Consider the following 16,427-nt stretch of genomic DNA (forward strand, 5'->3'; position numbering starts at 1 on the left):
ATTAATTGCATCTTTGAATTACACCTTTCTCTTCATCAAAGTTTATTTCATATCCCTTTGTCACACGTCAACTCTAAGGAAAACAATGTTTAGAAAAATACTGCTGAAGACAAATATACACTGAGTAAACACCAGCAGTACCAAACAATTTCATTTCAGTATTTACCATAGGATGATCAGTGGTTTTGAGATGCTGACAATTTTTATATCAGAACAAAATTCATGAGACGTAACTTTATGGAGATCCTTTATTTGAAAGGAACATTTTTTTCTATTTTAAACTACAAAACAGCTTCCATTCATTCTGCCATAAATTAAAATGAAGAATAAGGCAGGACAGACACTACATGAGCAAAGTGAAAACATTTTTGTTTTTCAGAAATGTGCATTTAAAATATTTCCCCATTATAAGCTTTCCAGTTTTTAAAAATAAAACTGTCAAAATCCCCACAAGGATTCAAGTGGTATGTGAGGATACATCTGAAGATCAACCAAACACATGGCAAACATTTTGCATGGTCTGTGTTCCAATGTGTAGTTGCTGCCAGATTTGCTCATTCATCTGCCTTTTTCCTTTTCCGATGGAAAAAACGGCTGGTAAAAAAGAGGCACCACAGTAACAAAACAACCTCAGTTGCAAGATGCACGTTAGAAACTTTCAATTCTTTTTAAACATTTGATTTGTTGAAAGACAAAATATTACAAGTCCTTTATTTTCACAACTGAATTTGCAACATGCCTCATCGGATTCGCTTCTGTTGTCGTGCTCTGTAAATGTCGTGAATTGGAGGAACCACTGACCCCTTTTCCTCGTCGTCATCTGAATCTTCATTTGGTCTTTTGACAGATTTATTGAGAAGAGCATTATTTTCCAAAGGTCCATTCCCTTCCATTGAAAGGTCAGGTAAGCCTCCTGTAATAATCCGTACAGCTTCATCCACAGCTTTGTAAGAGGGAAAGAAAGAGTTCATTTTGTAGGAAAAAAAGTTTGCTCGATAGTTGTGCACATACACATGATCTATATTCAGAGATATTATAAATACATCCATCAGTAATTACTGAGAAAAGAATAGAATACTGTTAAATAGTTTTGCTCAAATGGCCACCCCTCCAAATTTAAGGATGACTTTATATAATACCATTATATAAATATCAAAAATATGCATGAAAATGATGATATGGTCAAAATACTCACTTGCCTAATAATTACGCACACTATAGATCTGGTGTTTACCATAACCAGATCTATAGCATGCATAAGTATTAGGCAAGTGAGTATTTTGACCATATCATTTTCATGCATATTTGTTCTGAACCAGCCCTCTTCTCGCACCCCTAATCAAAAGAAGAGTCTGGAAAGCGTCCAAGGCTAAAAGGCTTCTGCCAAGATTTAATTACGCAGTTAACAAAAACACAAGAGCTTGTCTTCTCAAGCGGAAAAAGTTGCTTTCAGCAACCAGCCCCTCCCCAAACACTTCTTTTATAGAGAGCTCAGGGCGTGGTCTCCCTGTGCCTCCTCCCGAGGAGTCCCATAGTCTTTCTTTGTTTGTCCCTGCTCGTCTGCCTCCTGCGTCGGGCGTCCTTGAACAGGGCCAGCTGTGGGTCATCATCCTCCGCACTCTCGGGCTCACACAGCTGAGAAGAGGTCCCCGGCTGAGGGCTCTGCAAAGCCTCCAAATCATCATCATCAGCCGGTTCGTTTCCCTCCTCCCCCACATCTGAGTCCTCCGATACATCGGAGCCGGCTGTCGGACCCACAGGCTGGCCCTGAGTCACAACAATATTTTTCACTTCCAAGTTGTAGAAACTTGAACGCTTAGTGAATATAAGCATGTGTATTTGTGTAATGAGGATGTGGCCTAAGGAGAGCAACACAACACCCTGTATCAAGATGTACGTAATTATTAGGCAGCTTCTTTGCCTCAGGCAAAATGGGCCAAAAAAGAGATTTAACTGACTGAAAAGTCACAAATTGTAAAAAGACTTTTAGAGGGATGCAGCACTCTTGAAATTGCTAAGAAATTGGGGTGTGATCACAGAACCATCAAATGTTTTGTTGCAAATAGTCAGCAGGGTCACAAGAAACCCATTGAGAAAAAAAGATGTACATTAACTCCCAAAGATTTGAGAAGAATCAAACGTGAAACTACCAGGAACTCATTATCCTCCAGTGCTGTCATATTCCAGAACTGCAAACTACCTGGAGTGCCCAGAAGTACAAGATGTTCACTGCTCAGAGACATGGCCAAGGTAAGGAAGGCTGAAACCCAACCACGACTGAACAAGACACATATGTTGAAATGGCAAGACAGATTTTTCAAAGGTTTTATGGACTGATGAGGGTGACTCCTCTTGATGGACCAGATGGACGGGCCTGTGGTGGATCAGTAACAGGCACAGAACTCCACTTCGACTCAGATGCCAGCAAGGTGAAGGTAGGGTACTGGTATGGGCTGGTATTATTAAATAAGAGCTAGTTGGATCTTTTCAGGTTGAAGATAGACTCAAAATCAACTCCCAAACCTACTGCCAGTTTTTAGAAGACAATTTCTTCAAGCAGTAGTACAGGAAAAAGTCTGCATCTTTCAAGAAGACCATAATTTTTAAGCAGGACAATACTCCATTGCATATATCGAAGTATTTCACTACATGGCTAGCCAGTAAAGACCTTAAAGTTGAAAGAATAATGACATGTCCCCCTTCCTCACCTGACCTAAGACCTATTGAGAACTTGTGGGCCCTTCTTAAACGAGAGATTTACGGTGAAGGAAAACAATACACCTTTCTGACAGTGTCTGGGACGCTGTGGTTGCTGCTGCACAAAGCATTTGATTGTCAACAGATCAAGAAACTGACAAACTCCATGAATGGAAGGCTTATGACTGTTATTGAAAAGAAGGGTGGCTATATTGGTCACTTGTTTGAAATATCAGAAATGTTTATACATTTTGAGTTGTTCTCACTTTAACAGATGCAAATAAATGAGATGGGCAAATTTTCATTTAGTTGCATAATAACTCTGCACACTAATAGTTGCCCAATAATTGTGGCTCAGTGGGTTAGGACGCTGAGCTTGTCGATCAGAAGGTCGGCAGTTTGGCGGGTCGAATCCCGAGTGCCGCGTAACAGAGTGAGCGCCTGTTACTCGTCCCAGCTTCTGCCAACCTAGCAGTTCGAAAGCACGTAAAAATGCAAGTAGAAAAATAGGGACCGCTACGGTGGGAAGGTAACAGCGTTCCGTGTGCCTTTGGCGTCTAGTCATGCCGGCCACATGACCACGGAGACGTCCTCGGACAAGCGCTGGCTCTTCGGCTTTGAAACGGAGATGAGCACCGGCCCCTAGAGTCGGAAACGACTAGCACGCATGTGCGGGGGAACCTTTACCTTTATTCTCCTAAGAAAGCCAAAACCTCATTTTTACTTTCTTAAATATTTAGATTTAGATTTTATTAGATTTATATACCGCCCTTTCCCGAAGGACTCAGGGCGGTTTACAGGGCATTTTAAAATCACATCAATATAAAATACAAAGTTAAAAGAGAATTAAAAGATTAAATTATCCCTGAAAATAAAACCCCAGTTAAAATTCTCAGCCTGGGTCAGAGAGCTCAAAGAGCCAAGTCTTCAGGTCCCGGCGGAATGATATTCAGGTTTTGGGTTTATTAACATTTTGGATTGACCGAGAGCAGTGTAGTTGTTCAGTAAGAAAATTAATCCTCCAAAATACAAGCTGCCTAATAATTGTGCCCATAGTATATAGTTTCCCATTTCCCAAATATAGATCTATCCAGTTTCTCTTAAGAACAGTCAAGTCAATCTAGCGAAGTTCCATTATATCACCAGCCTTGAACCCATTGCCTAGGAAAGCAGGTATATGAGATGAGTGGGGAACAAATACTCTGATATGGAACAGGTACAACACAGGTGATAATGTACTACCACCAGATATTTCCATAATGAGGGCCAGAGGCAAAACAACTTACTGTCTGGAAGTTTGCATCTTCTGACAATCTCCATGAGTTCATCCACTTGCACAAATGGACCCTGCGCAAGAAAAAAAGATAAGCCATTTAATAGAAATATTGTCATTAAAGCATGTCAGTTCAATAAATGCAATATTAATGAAATGAACTACTAAACTGCAAAGTCTTCAGAAGATTTCATTATATTACAACTAACCTGAAAACACACAGGAGGTGGGAGAAGTTTCATTAGAACTACAGCAGCAGGTGGAACAGGAAAGACACCACCAGGAACTGGATGTAAACCTGGAGCTAGAATATAATAACACAAAAATAACTCTTAATGGTTTTATAGCAAAAGTAAAAAGCCTTGATTGGAGCTTTGTTTATTTTGGAGATGAATTGCGCAAGGCATCATATGCAATGAATAAAAATCTGAGGTCAAATGACTTAACTCAAAGTTCATGCTGCACAGGTTGCTACATGCTCTTAAATGAATACATGTGTAAGGGTGAACTAGAAAAAACATTTTTAAAATAAGGTTTCAGTCAGAATATAGCAGAGAATTTCCCTTTTTATATTGACAAAATTTAGTAATCAGCTTACGTGCTAAATGCCTTGGTTGAAATGGGATCATCTGCTGGGTATCTGGTTTTGGATATTCTGGCTTTCTGTCTACTTCATCTTTTAGCACAGGTACTATTGAAGGTGCCACTACAGGATCTGGAATTATGGTTGCTAGCTTTGCACGAGAGACATCCTGGAAAAGCGTTAATGAATTCACGTGAATTCATGTGACTAAGTAAATAACAAAAAAATCTTTAAATTATGAAAGAGTGCAATGGACATAACGAAACATCCTCAACTTACCTTATAACCAAGAGCTTTGAGTTCACTGGCAGAACAAGGGTACAGATCCATGAATTTATACCTGTCTACCAGCAAAGCTGTTTCTTTGCCCTCATATTCTTCCTTGAAAGCTGTGAACCTTCGTTTTTCAACCTTTAAAATGCTAGCCAAGTCACCAATATTGCTTTCAAAAGCTAAAAATCGAGCCCATATTTCTCTGTATAAAAAAATACCAAAAAGAACAAATAACCCAATGATAATTAATTTATATGCCCAACAAGAGACAGAAACCATGCTTATTTAAGCATATTCTAACTACACTGACTAAAATAGTACCAATGTTTTTTGCAACTGTTCAATAACCAGCAGGTTTCAAGTCCAATTTATTGCAAGACTCAGTTTACATGTTTACTAAAAAAAATAATCTTTTATGTGTTAGTGGCTTGCTGCCAATTAACTTTGTCTTTGCTTGAAAAACTATGTTAATGTTAAATTTATTGTATTCAGATACCAGCCATTTTTTTCTTATAATCAAATGCCACAACAATTGCCCACTGGTTAATATTAGCTGCCTCCTTTTTTAGAAAATGTTCATTTTAGATTCAGAAAAAAATGACAACTGCGTTCACTCTATAAGCTGCTCTTGTAAGGAAGGTCAGTCAAAAGAAATGATTTTGCACTTAAATGTTGATTCAGGTTGAATGGCAACCAGTCAGTTTATGTATAAAGAAGGGCCATGGTGGAAGACCTCTTACAAGTGAAATGGAAACAATGTGAGTTGCACGCATAGATTGTACAATTCACTACATTTAGGAGCAAAATGGCAGACAAAATATTTATTTGCCAAATGTAGACCAATGTAATCCACAAATGTACATTAACTCCCCTGCAGTGTTGTTCCCCAAAATAGGCTCCAAGTAGAAATCACTAGTTAAAGGGAATAGTTTTCAGTGAGTAAACACAGATGAGTTGGGGAAGAATGTAAGGTGAAAGCCAGTAAGGAGGTATGATCATTCATTTATGAATGTTTGTATTAATCAAATTTATACACCACCCATGCTACTTTACAAGTGACTTTTGCAGAAAACTCATTGCTGTAGTTTTCAGAGTAAACACAGATGAGATGGGGAAGCGTATGGATTCAAAACCAGCAGGGAGGTGGAACTATTCATTCACTCATGTATATATGTATTAGATTTATATGCTGCCGATCTGACTGTCTGAGTGACTGAGAGGATTACAGTGAACTCATTTCTGATGCATGTGAATCAAAGTGCCAAAGCATGCCAGACCAGAGCACCACAAAGCATTCAGAAAACGAATGCACACAGAGTAGCCTACGTTCCTTGCTTCTCTTAGTAGCTCTCTCCTTACTTACAAGTAAAACAGAAGAGATCACTTGCAGAAAGGAGCTTTGGCAAGGCTTACCCCGATTTCTCTGGTGGAAGGCTCCCCGAAGTCAACACACGTTCAAACAGGACTCTTGTATTATTATCCTCTATTTAAAACAGAGTTTAAAAGAAAAATGAACACATGTATATTTGTCTGATTTTTAAAAACAGAAATTTTTTAAGAATTATTTTTACTGAAGTTTTAAAAAACAAGATAAAAAACTGATGCAAACTATGAAAAAGAAAAAGGTGCAGAGAAAAAAAAATCTGCAAAAAGAAAAAAGACAAAGCAATGATTTCCCCCTTCAAGACAAGTAGAAACAATTTCGGTAACTTATCACCTTCTCTATCATTTCAACCTTAAATCTCCACATCCCATACCCTTTAAAAAAATATAAGAAAATCACTACAATTCTTTGAAAAATTCCTATTTATTCCACATGTTTATGGACAGAACAAGATACTAACGGCTGCCTTTCCTACATAAAAACTGAGCAAAAGAGGCTTAAGTCTGAAAAGAAGCAACACAAACTTAACTTTTGTTTTTGTTTTTAATCCCATTTATATCCGGCCCTCTCCGAAGACTCAGGGCGGCTTACAATCTAAAGCACAAACCAATGTGCTTAGCAATAGCCTTCATTCTATGTATATGCCTGATTAGGGCTTTCGCCCCCCCCCCAAGCGGCATTATTACAAAGTCAGCTTAATTGCCCCCAACAATCTGGGTCCTCATTTTACCTACCTCGGAAGGATGGAAGGCTGAGTCAACCTTGAGCCTGGTGGGATGCGAACCTGCACTAATTGCAGGCAGCTGGTGTTACTTAAGGAGGCATTAGCCCACTGGTCCACCAAGGCTCACCAATCACTGCTGAGATATCTTCTGAGGTAGAGGCCAATGTTTGTGTAATATTAAATTAGTTACTATTTTATCAGATGAATGAGGCCTTTAGAGCAAAACTAATAATACGTACAACATCAATCAACACAAAAATGTAAATACTAAAATCATACTATGCGATTGAAGCCTAATATGTATTCACTTTAAGTATATTGGGCAGGATCCAATACATATGCCTTTTCTATAAAACCATTTCTCACTCTCCTTGCCCAGGACAATTCTAGAGCAGATTTGAAAGGCATTCACAAAGATCTGTTGAGGAAAGGAAGTACAGTTTCTATTTTATAATAGAAACTTTGTGGAAATATTTAATTAGAATCCATCCATAATACACTTTATTGTCATTAAAGAACATATTACTCAGTTGTCCAAAACTATTTGTAAAAAGCAAAGCCTCCTTTGAGACAAGCCTGGCTCCCAGTGATTTCATGGATATGTCCATGTAGTTTTCAGTATCACATCAGAACCCAAATCTTAACGTAAGAGTTTAAAAGTCAATTTAGAATTATTGACAACAGCAGGGTACGTAGGATCAAACAGTTTATTTTTTTATTATTAAATTTATTTTCTGCCTAGCTCACCATAGGGCTACTCTAGGATTAGAGTAGCCTTTAGTTTATTTAGTCTGTGTCTTCTTTAGTCTCATCTGAACATTTCATTAGTTTATTTATTCTAGATAAATTTGTAAGTGTCATTTTTAAACTGGCTAGGAATGCTGCAAATGGCAATCAGATAACCACAGGATGCTGCAACTATTGTAAATGTGCACTGGTTGTCAAGCACTCAAATCATGATCACGTGACCACGGTGACTGGGACAGCCACCCACCAGTTTGAGGACCTTTCAGAAACCTACTCTTTCAGTGCTGATGTAACTTCAGTTATTGAATTGGATAGTCAACATGTGAGGACTCCCTGTACATTTGTCTATGAGGGGACATTTAACCCAAAATCTGTCCAGTTCATCTTTTTAGTTCTCTGTTATATTCAAGTCCTCCATCAGCCTTTACTTACCAAGTCAGATTTTTCTGAGTATAATAACCCTTCCTGGAACAAATCCTGATAAAATAAGCTTTTTGAAAAAATAAACGCTAAATTTTAAAAGTCGTTTTTTTTTATAAGAATGCCTATAAAATTATCGATTATCAAAATTAGACACTCAATTTTGGGGAAAACATTTATTTTGTTTGTACAAAAATACTTATTATTTTCACTGCATTTAGGGCGGTTATAAATGAATATTAATATTCTAGTGGAAAAAAAGACACAGTGAATTATACTCTCCAATTTAATGACTTCTTCCTGGGACTTACCATTCAAATGAGAAAGATAATCAATATATGCCAAGACATATTCTGGAATGTCTCCATATTTCTTCAAGCCTAGCTCAAAAATCTTAAAAGCCACTGACTTGTCCTGTGAATTTAAAAATGTTATTAGTCAAGTAAAAAATGAACATCTAAAAATGATATAATAATTTCACTAACTATGAAGAATTACCTTGCTGCAATAATATTCCATCAGAGCAGCTGTAACATAGACATGGTGGCGGGTGCGGGCATCTTCTCGTGCTTTCTTAAATATCATTCGGCCTGATTTTATACCTTCTGCTCGCCTTGCAAACTTCATATATTGAATATAAACCTGAAGAATGGATAATCTTTAAGCTGCAGTGTAGTATAAAGAGACCTACGCTTTATTACGAAAGTGGCTTTGTTGCTTATTTAAACTTCTTTATATACTGCTCAAAAAAATAAAGGGAACACTTAAACAACACAATGTACTGTATTTAATAGTAGGATGTCTTATTTTGTGTTCCCTTTATTTTTTTGAGTAGTATATTTTGAAATTCAAGGTACCATATACTGTATATTTAACATGTTTTAGTTTTTAAGTATCCAAAACGTAACAACACATAATTGTCTAAACTCATATTGCTTCTCAAATTCCTTGGGGATCAAACCAAGCCTCACATAGCAAATAGCACTGATGTACAATTCACTGATCAAAAATCTTCACTAATGTATTGCTCAAGTTACTAGCCCTAGAGTTGGAATTATAAGCCACTTTGCTTTTCTCCTTCTCCAGCTGCTATCCAAATTGCCAGAAACCTTTAGGGCTCTGAATGAATTGTTTAGGTTTGCTTAGATGTGGAAAATGAAGTGGAATAAATCAATCTTCTTTTTTCATAATAGATAATATATAATCTCATAATTCTGATCAGGTTTAATAATAATGATAATTAATATGACTTACTGAAATGGATCTGATATCTATTACTAAAGGCTGGTTGGCCATGCAGAAATTCCCATCTCAAAAATGTGCCCATTTGGGTTTCAAGTGTAGCACCAGCCATGATTCTAAGGCAAGGCAGCAGAGGGGCTATTGTCACCTGAAAGATCCTGACAGCTCTCAGAGGCTTTATTGATCAATAAGGCCTCAAGTGATCAATTGGGATTGCTGCTACTGGACCAGCTCCGCTTTCTGAACTGATCAGTGTCATAACTGGATTGGCAGTAGAATTTCCCAGACTTATATTGAAGGTCTTCAACCTGCCTCCCCCTGGATATGGGGTCAGAAGGAGCTTGGAACTTCATGGTTACTATGAAGCCATAGTTGCACCTTGAATGAACGGGTCAACCACACTTCTAGATTGGGCTGTATCAATGTAAATTCTTTCTGCTTGTGGATCCCAGAAAATCTCCCTGGTTTTCAAAAAGCTTTGGAAATAAAACAGCAGCAGAAATCTCTAGAATACCTCTGAAGTAATAAATCCAGTCAGGAATGTGATTATTTTTCTTCCCTTATTGTGTCTCTAGGTGCAAATAGCCATCTAGAGCTCCTGTTCAAGGTGACCCAGTCACTCCTAGGTAGGGATGGGCCTGAGGAATATCTGCAGGATAACTACAAAGATGCCTGAGGCAGATAAGGAAACTAAAATCCATTCTGAATTGGATTCCAGTTGTGCAGGTGCTTTGAAATTGCTTGAGGCACAGTCATATATGGTTATATGAGAAAAGTTTAAGCCGGTTGGTCTCAAGGATGTGGACAAGGAATCTATGGCCTCCTGTAACTTACATCCGTGTCCCTCCTGGCTGGTTAAGGCCTCTTGGGAGACAACCTGTGTTTGGATCCAGGCAGTGGTGAAGTCATCCTTGAGGGAGGAAATGTTCTGCCGCCCTTAAAGTGGTGGTGGTCCACCCCATCCTCAAGAAACTATCCTTGGATCCAACAGCTCTGGAAGATTTTCACCCTGTCTCCAACCTTGAGAAGGTGGTAGGCTTGCAGGTCCAGAGGAACCTGGAGGAAATAGATTATCTGGACCCTTTTCTGTTGCGTTTCAGACTGGGCTACAACACTGATATACTAGCATTAATTGCACTTGCAGTTGACCTACAACAGAACTGAGATAGGCGTGATGCATCCTGACCATACCTGATTTTTCAGTAGCCCTCAATACCATCAATCTTGGTATCCTTCTGAATTAGCTTAGGGGATTGGGTATGTGGGCACAATGGTGTGTGGTTTTGTTCCTCCAAGTCAGTTCCAGTTGGCTTTGATTGGGAGAAATATAGCCCTAGATTACTAATTTTTCAAGTTCTTTCAGAGCTCTACCCTCTCTCTGCTTCTATTTAGCATGAAACCAGTGAGTGAAGTCATCCATCGGTATGGGCTTAAGTATCATCAGTATGCTGGTGATATACAGCTTTACAATTCTACCCTTGGTCAATCAAATTATGCAAACAAGGTTCTTTCAAAATGTGTGTAGACTGGGGAGAGTGTCTGGATGGGAAAATAATGTAAGCATGACTGAATGTTTTAATGCCTCCACCCCTGCCCCTGCATCTATAGACTTCCATCTTTAATTACTGGCGAGGTTGCATTCTCCCAGACAAAATCAGTTGTCTCACAACTCCAAAAATTATGGTTGCTCTAACACTGGAGGTTTTTAAGAAGAGGTTGGACAACTATTTGTTTGAAATGGTATAGGATTTCCTGCTTGACCAGGGGGTTGAACTAGAACACCTCCAAAGTCCCTTCCAGCTCTATTATTCAGTGCAGAATTTGGAGGCCCAAATTGGACTTGCAGCTTCTGCTTGAAGAGCAGAGCTGTGGGTAAAAGGGCCTTTGAACAACTCCATCTTGTGCATTAATCACACTCAATCCTGGATCTGTTCACTGTCACTCATGCCTTAGTTACCTCTCATTTCAATTGCTGACTGCAGCTGTACATGGGACTTCCCATGAAGACTATCCAAATGCTGTAATTGTTCCAGAATGCAATGGCACGAATAGTAATGGGTGTACCATAATGTACCCATGTAACATCACTACTTTATGAACTACACTAGCCTTCTATTGGCTTCTGAGTACAAGTTAAGATACAAGTTTTATACCATGTTCTGGTGGTTTTATGTTTATTAATTATCTTGTTTTACTTTTTAATCTTATTTTGGCTGCTCACTTCATATTTAATGAACTGGGCAACCAGATAGATTGTTTAAATAAATAAACAAATCCTTAAACAGCTGAGAAAGTTTGTATTACTAAAACTTATTTTTGAATATGGTTCTTCACCTTGCTTTGATACCTATGTATGTATACCCCCAAGTGAAATAACAACAATAACAAATTAAACTTGGATGTTACTTGACTCTCAACTCTGGGCAGCTCACATCAAACAGACTATAATAAAATAAATAAAAGATAAAAGAGAGCTAGATATTATGAAAATCTTATTTTGTTTTTTGGTAACTACCCTTTTCTGCTAGGATATTCTAGCATTCTTGATGACCCTAATGCTATTAATGCAAATGAAATTATTGTTAACAGCATTTCTACTTGCTATTCTATTTAAACACATGTTGAAAACAATGTGTAATATTTTTCATATTTCCATAATTATAAGCACAGCAACATAATCTTTATCACAATGACAAAAAAGCTGAAATAACGTACAATTGATTATATAAGCACGAAGATGGTAACAAAAATTGCCACTGAGAGACCTAACCTAAGAGAATCAAAGTTGGACAAACTGCAATTATTTGAAAGTTGAAGTATTATAGATCAAACATACCAAAGTGGGATCAATGTCTTCAATAGCCAAGAGTCTATTATATATGCTGTGTACTTTCTCATATTTCATACGACTCTACAAAAAAATCAAAAAATATTTGATTAGTTTAGGCCCAAAGTGACCAGCATAATAGTTAGAGATTACATTCTCTAACCATAGGGAGGATTTCATTAACGTTTAAGAGAATAGACTTCCAGTTTCATGTCGCGGTGAGATGGGATGCAGGAAGGTTAAGTTCTGCCTTCTGCACCTGATTTCGCTCTGCTGGGGCCTTGAAAAGGGCCTAAAGTCACCCTGAAGAGGCGATGAAGGAGGGGTGCCTTGTCACTCATAGAGAGACAGCGGTCCTTCCGTTTGATCCAAGAAAGCCCTCTAAACCAGCAGGGGAAAGACCAGCCACACCTCTGTGGCTGGCCATTTGCTGCTGACAACCGAAGAACAAAAGCTTTAATTAGGTAAAGGTAAAGGTTCCCCCGCACAAGTGTGCTAGTCGTTTCCAACTCTAGGGGCCAGTGCTCATCTCCGTTTCAAAGCCAAAGAGCCAGCGCTTGTCCTCGGACGTCTCCATGGTCATGTGGCCGGCATGACTAGACGCCAAAGGCGCACGGAACGCTGTTACCTTCCCACCGTAGTGGTCCCTATTTTTCTATTTGCATTTTTACGTGCTTTCGAACTGCTAGGTTGGCGCATATCATAAACAGCATGTTTGGGAGAATATTGATTCTTTCTTTGCTATCTTACAACTGAATTTCCTGGGAAAAGCTCCCAAGAAGCTTAAAACCTCCGGATATGAATGGAAGCGGCGTTTTAAATTTTTTATGGGGGACAGAAATACATAATACTGAAGTGAAAGTAATACAAAGCTAGTTTTGATAAATCTGGGAACTGAGATTAATTGTTAAGATTTTCTCTTTGGGAAAAAAAACTATTGAGGTGAATTGTAAGAAATAGGCCCGATAAAAATTTTAGCCGGTTATTTTAAAAGGTTAGGGAGGGGGAGGGGTAGGAGGGTGGGGAGGGAATCTTTAACCGGCACTCAGCCTGGGCCTGTTAGGGGTCCTGACGGGACGGGGTTGGGGGAGGTGGCTGCTGGTTCTGGGAATGTTGGGGTGGGGCTTCAAATCCCCACGACGATAGGGAATGGCAGCAGGTGCTTGCACGGAGGGCCATATCAACACCCGGGATCGCGCCCCCGCTATCTCCGAGCGGTGGCGCGCTCCAACCCTCCGGTTAGCACCCTCTTACCCGGGGATGAGGGTGATCAGGTCCCTGAGCTCAGGCTGGTCTATTTTAACGCTAGATCCGTCGTTAACAAAGCTCCCCTCATTCATGATCTGATCGAGGAGGAATGTGCGGATCTAGTGTGCATTACGGAAACTTGGTTGGGTTCGGAGGGAGGGGTGCCTCTGACCGAGTTATGCCTTCCAGGTTTCCGGGTGCTACACCAGCCACGGGCTCAGGGCAGGGGTGGTGGGGTGGCAGTGGTTATTCGGGAGACTCTGTGTCCGCGGGAGTCCACCATTGTCCAGATGGCCGGGAGTGAATCCCTCTTGAGATGTGGTCCTCGGGCTCAGTTGGGCTTGTTGCTCACATACCTGGCGCCCGGCTGTGTGGCAACAGCCCTGCCCGAGCTGCTCGACACTCTCTCAGGGCTGGCGGTGGAGTTCCACAGGCTTATAGTCCTGGGTGACTTCAACCTGCCGTCACTGGGAGGGTCGTCTGAGTTAGCTCGGGAGTTCATGGCCTCCATGACGGCCATGGGCCTGACCCAAGTTATTGAGGGCCCGACTCATGTGGGGGATCATACTCTCGACCTGGTGTTCCTATCTGGACAATGGTTGGATGATCTGGGTGGGGGTTCACCGACCATCACCCCCCTGTCATGGTCAGATCATTACCTCCTGCGGCTGGTTTTCCGTTATGCCACCCCCCGCCGCTGGGCGGCGGAACCGACCAGGTGGTTCCGCCCCAGGCGCCTAATGGACCCGGAACGGTTCCAGAGGGCGCTTGGGCCTATACCCATCACCCTTACCCACAGCCCAGTCGATGCTCTGGTGGATGCCTGGGAAACGGCGGCCGCCGGGGCACTTGACTGCGTTGTACCCTTGCGACCTCTGACCCGGCGCAGATCCCGTTGGGCCCCATGGTTCTCTGTGGAGCTCCGGGAGATGAAGCGTCGGAGACGAGGTCTAGAGAGCGGTTGGAGGTCCAGCCGATCCGAATCTGACCGATTGCAGTTAAGAACCTTTATAAGGTCTTATCTTGCGGCGATAAGGACGGCGAAGTCTAACTACTTTGCTGCCGTTATCGCGTCCGCAGATAATCGCCCGGCCGCCCTGTTTAGGGTAACTCGCTCCCTCCTTAACCAGGAGGTGAGAGAGGATCCCTTGCGGGGACGAGCCGAGGAGTTTAGTCATCATCTGGCGGACAAAATCGCTCAGATCCGGACCGGTCTGGACTCTGACTGGGCAGAGTCTGATGTGGAGGAATCGGGCGGTCTTGAGCATGTTATCTGGACTGAGTTCGACCCTGTTTCCCCTGATGATGTGGACAGGATCATGGGGAGACTGAGCACCACCACCTGTTTGTTGGATCCGTGCCCCTCCTGGCTAGCTTATGCGGCTTGGGATGGGACACGAGGCTGGTTCCATGCAGTAATAACTGCTTCTTTGAAGGAGGGTGTCTTCCCTGCCGCCTTGAAGGAGGCAGTGGTGAGACCCCTCCTCAAGAAGCCTGCTTTGGACCCAGCTGTTTTAAATAACTATTGTCCAGTCTCCAACCTTCGCTTTTTGGCGAAGGTTGTTGAGAGTGTGGTGGCGCATCAGCTTCCTCTGTTCCTGGAGGAAACTGATTATCTGGACCCGTACCAATCGGGTTTCAGACCCGGACACAGCACGGAGACGGCATTGGTCGCGCTGGTGAATGATCTCTGGAGGGCTAGGGACAGGGGTTGCTCCTCTGTCCTGGTCCTATTAGATCTCTCAGCGGCTTTCGATACCATCGACCATGGTATCCTGCTGCGGCGTCTCAGGGGGTTGGGAGTGGGAGGCACCGTTTTACGGTGGTTCTCCTCCTATCTCCTGGGCCGCTCGCAGTCGGTGTTGGCGGGAGGGCAGAGATCCGCCCCAAGGCCTCTCATTTGTGGAGTTCCTCAGGGGTCGGTTCTCTCGCCCCTCCTGTTCAACATCTATATGAAGCCGCTGGGTGAGATCATTCGTGGTTTCGGTGTGGGGTATCATCAGTACGCTGATGATACCCAACTTTTTCTTTCCACCCCGAACCAACCCAGTGATGCCCTTGCCGTGATGTCCCGGTGCCTGGAGGCGGTCCAGGTCTGGATGGGGAGAAACAGGCTTCGTCTCAATCCCGCCAAGACTGAGTGGCTGTGCATATCGGCATCTCGGGTCAACCAGACTATTCCATCTCTAACGATGGGGGGTGAGGTGTTACCCCCCGTTGATAGGGCTCGCAACTTGGGCGTCCTCCTGGATTCACGACTCAATTTTGAAGACCACATAGGAGCCGTGACCAGGGGGGCTTTTGCCCAGGTTCGCCTGGTGCGCCAGTTGCGTTCCTATCTGGACCGAGATGCCCTACGCACAGTTACTCATGCGCTCGTGACCTCCTGTTTGGACTACTGCAACGCTCTCTACATGGGGCTGCCCTTGAGGACCACTCGGAGGCTTCAACTGGTGCAGAATGCGGCCGCGCGAGTTGTAATGGGGGTCTCCCGATACTCCCATGTAACACCTCTACTCCGCGAGCTGCATTGGCTTCCGGTTGCCCTCTGGGTGAAATTCAAGGTGCTGGTCATTACCTATAAAGCCCTACATGGCTTGGGTCCGGGGTATTTGAGGGAACACCTGCTGCCAGCATCAAGTGCCCTTCGTCCAGTGCGCTCCCACAGGGAGGGTCTGCTCAGGGTCCCACCGGTAAGAGATTGCCGGCGGGTAACGCCCAGGGATAGGGCCTTCTCAGTGGGGGCGCCTGCCCTCTGGAACCAGCTGCCAGTGGAGCTGAGGACTGCCCCCGACCTCCGTTCATTCCGCCGGGGCCTGAAGACCTGGCTCTTTGAGCTCTCTGGCCCAGGCTGAGGATTAATTTATTTTAACTGGGGTTTTATTTGCACAGGGTTAAGTTTAATCTTTTTTAAACTGGTTTTAACTTTTGTATTGTGGTTTTTAATTCCCTGTAAACCGCCCTGAGTCCTCAGGGAAAGGGCGGTATATAAATGTAATAAAATAAATA

General features: G+C 42.2%; 1 protein-coding gene across 1 annotated transcript in view; it reads right to left on the reverse strand.

Moving 5' to 3' along the window:
- Nucleotides 1–234: 234 nt before the first annotated feature.
- Nucleotides 235–16,427, reverse strand: part of CSTF3 (cleavage stimulation factor subunit 3) — a 69,457-nt gene continuing 53,264 nt past the window's right edge. Inside the window, exons 13-21 of the mRNA XM_081341256.1 lie at nucleotides 12,180–12,254; nucleotides 8,600–8,743; nucleotides 8,413–8,515; nucleotides 6,240–6,309; nucleotides 4,833–5,028; nucleotides 4,569–4,722; nucleotides 4,180–4,274; nucleotides 3,984–4,044; nucleotides 235–943 (exon numbers count right to left, since the gene is read on the reverse strand). Coding sequence (XP_081197382.1) covers nucleotides 741–943; nucleotides 3,984–4,044; nucleotides 4,180–4,274; nucleotides 4,569–4,722; nucleotides 4,833–5,028; nucleotides 6,240–6,309; nucleotides 8,413–8,515; nucleotides 8,600–8,743; nucleotides 12,180–12,254 — 1,101 coding nt within the window. The 3' untranslated portion in view covers nucleotides 235–740. The remainder of the gene's footprint in view (nucleotides 944–3,983; nucleotides 4,045–4,179; nucleotides 4,275–4,568; nucleotides 4,723–4,832; nucleotides 5,029–6,239; nucleotides 6,310–8,412; nucleotides 8,516–8,599; nucleotides 8,744–12,179; nucleotides 12,255–16,427) is intronic.

This window comes from Vipera berus, assembly GCF_964194415.1.
Source record: "Vipera berus genome assembly, chromosome: 1".
Lineage (NCBI taxonomy): Eukaryota > Metazoa > Chordata > Lepidosauria > Squamata > Viperidae > Vipera > Vipera berus.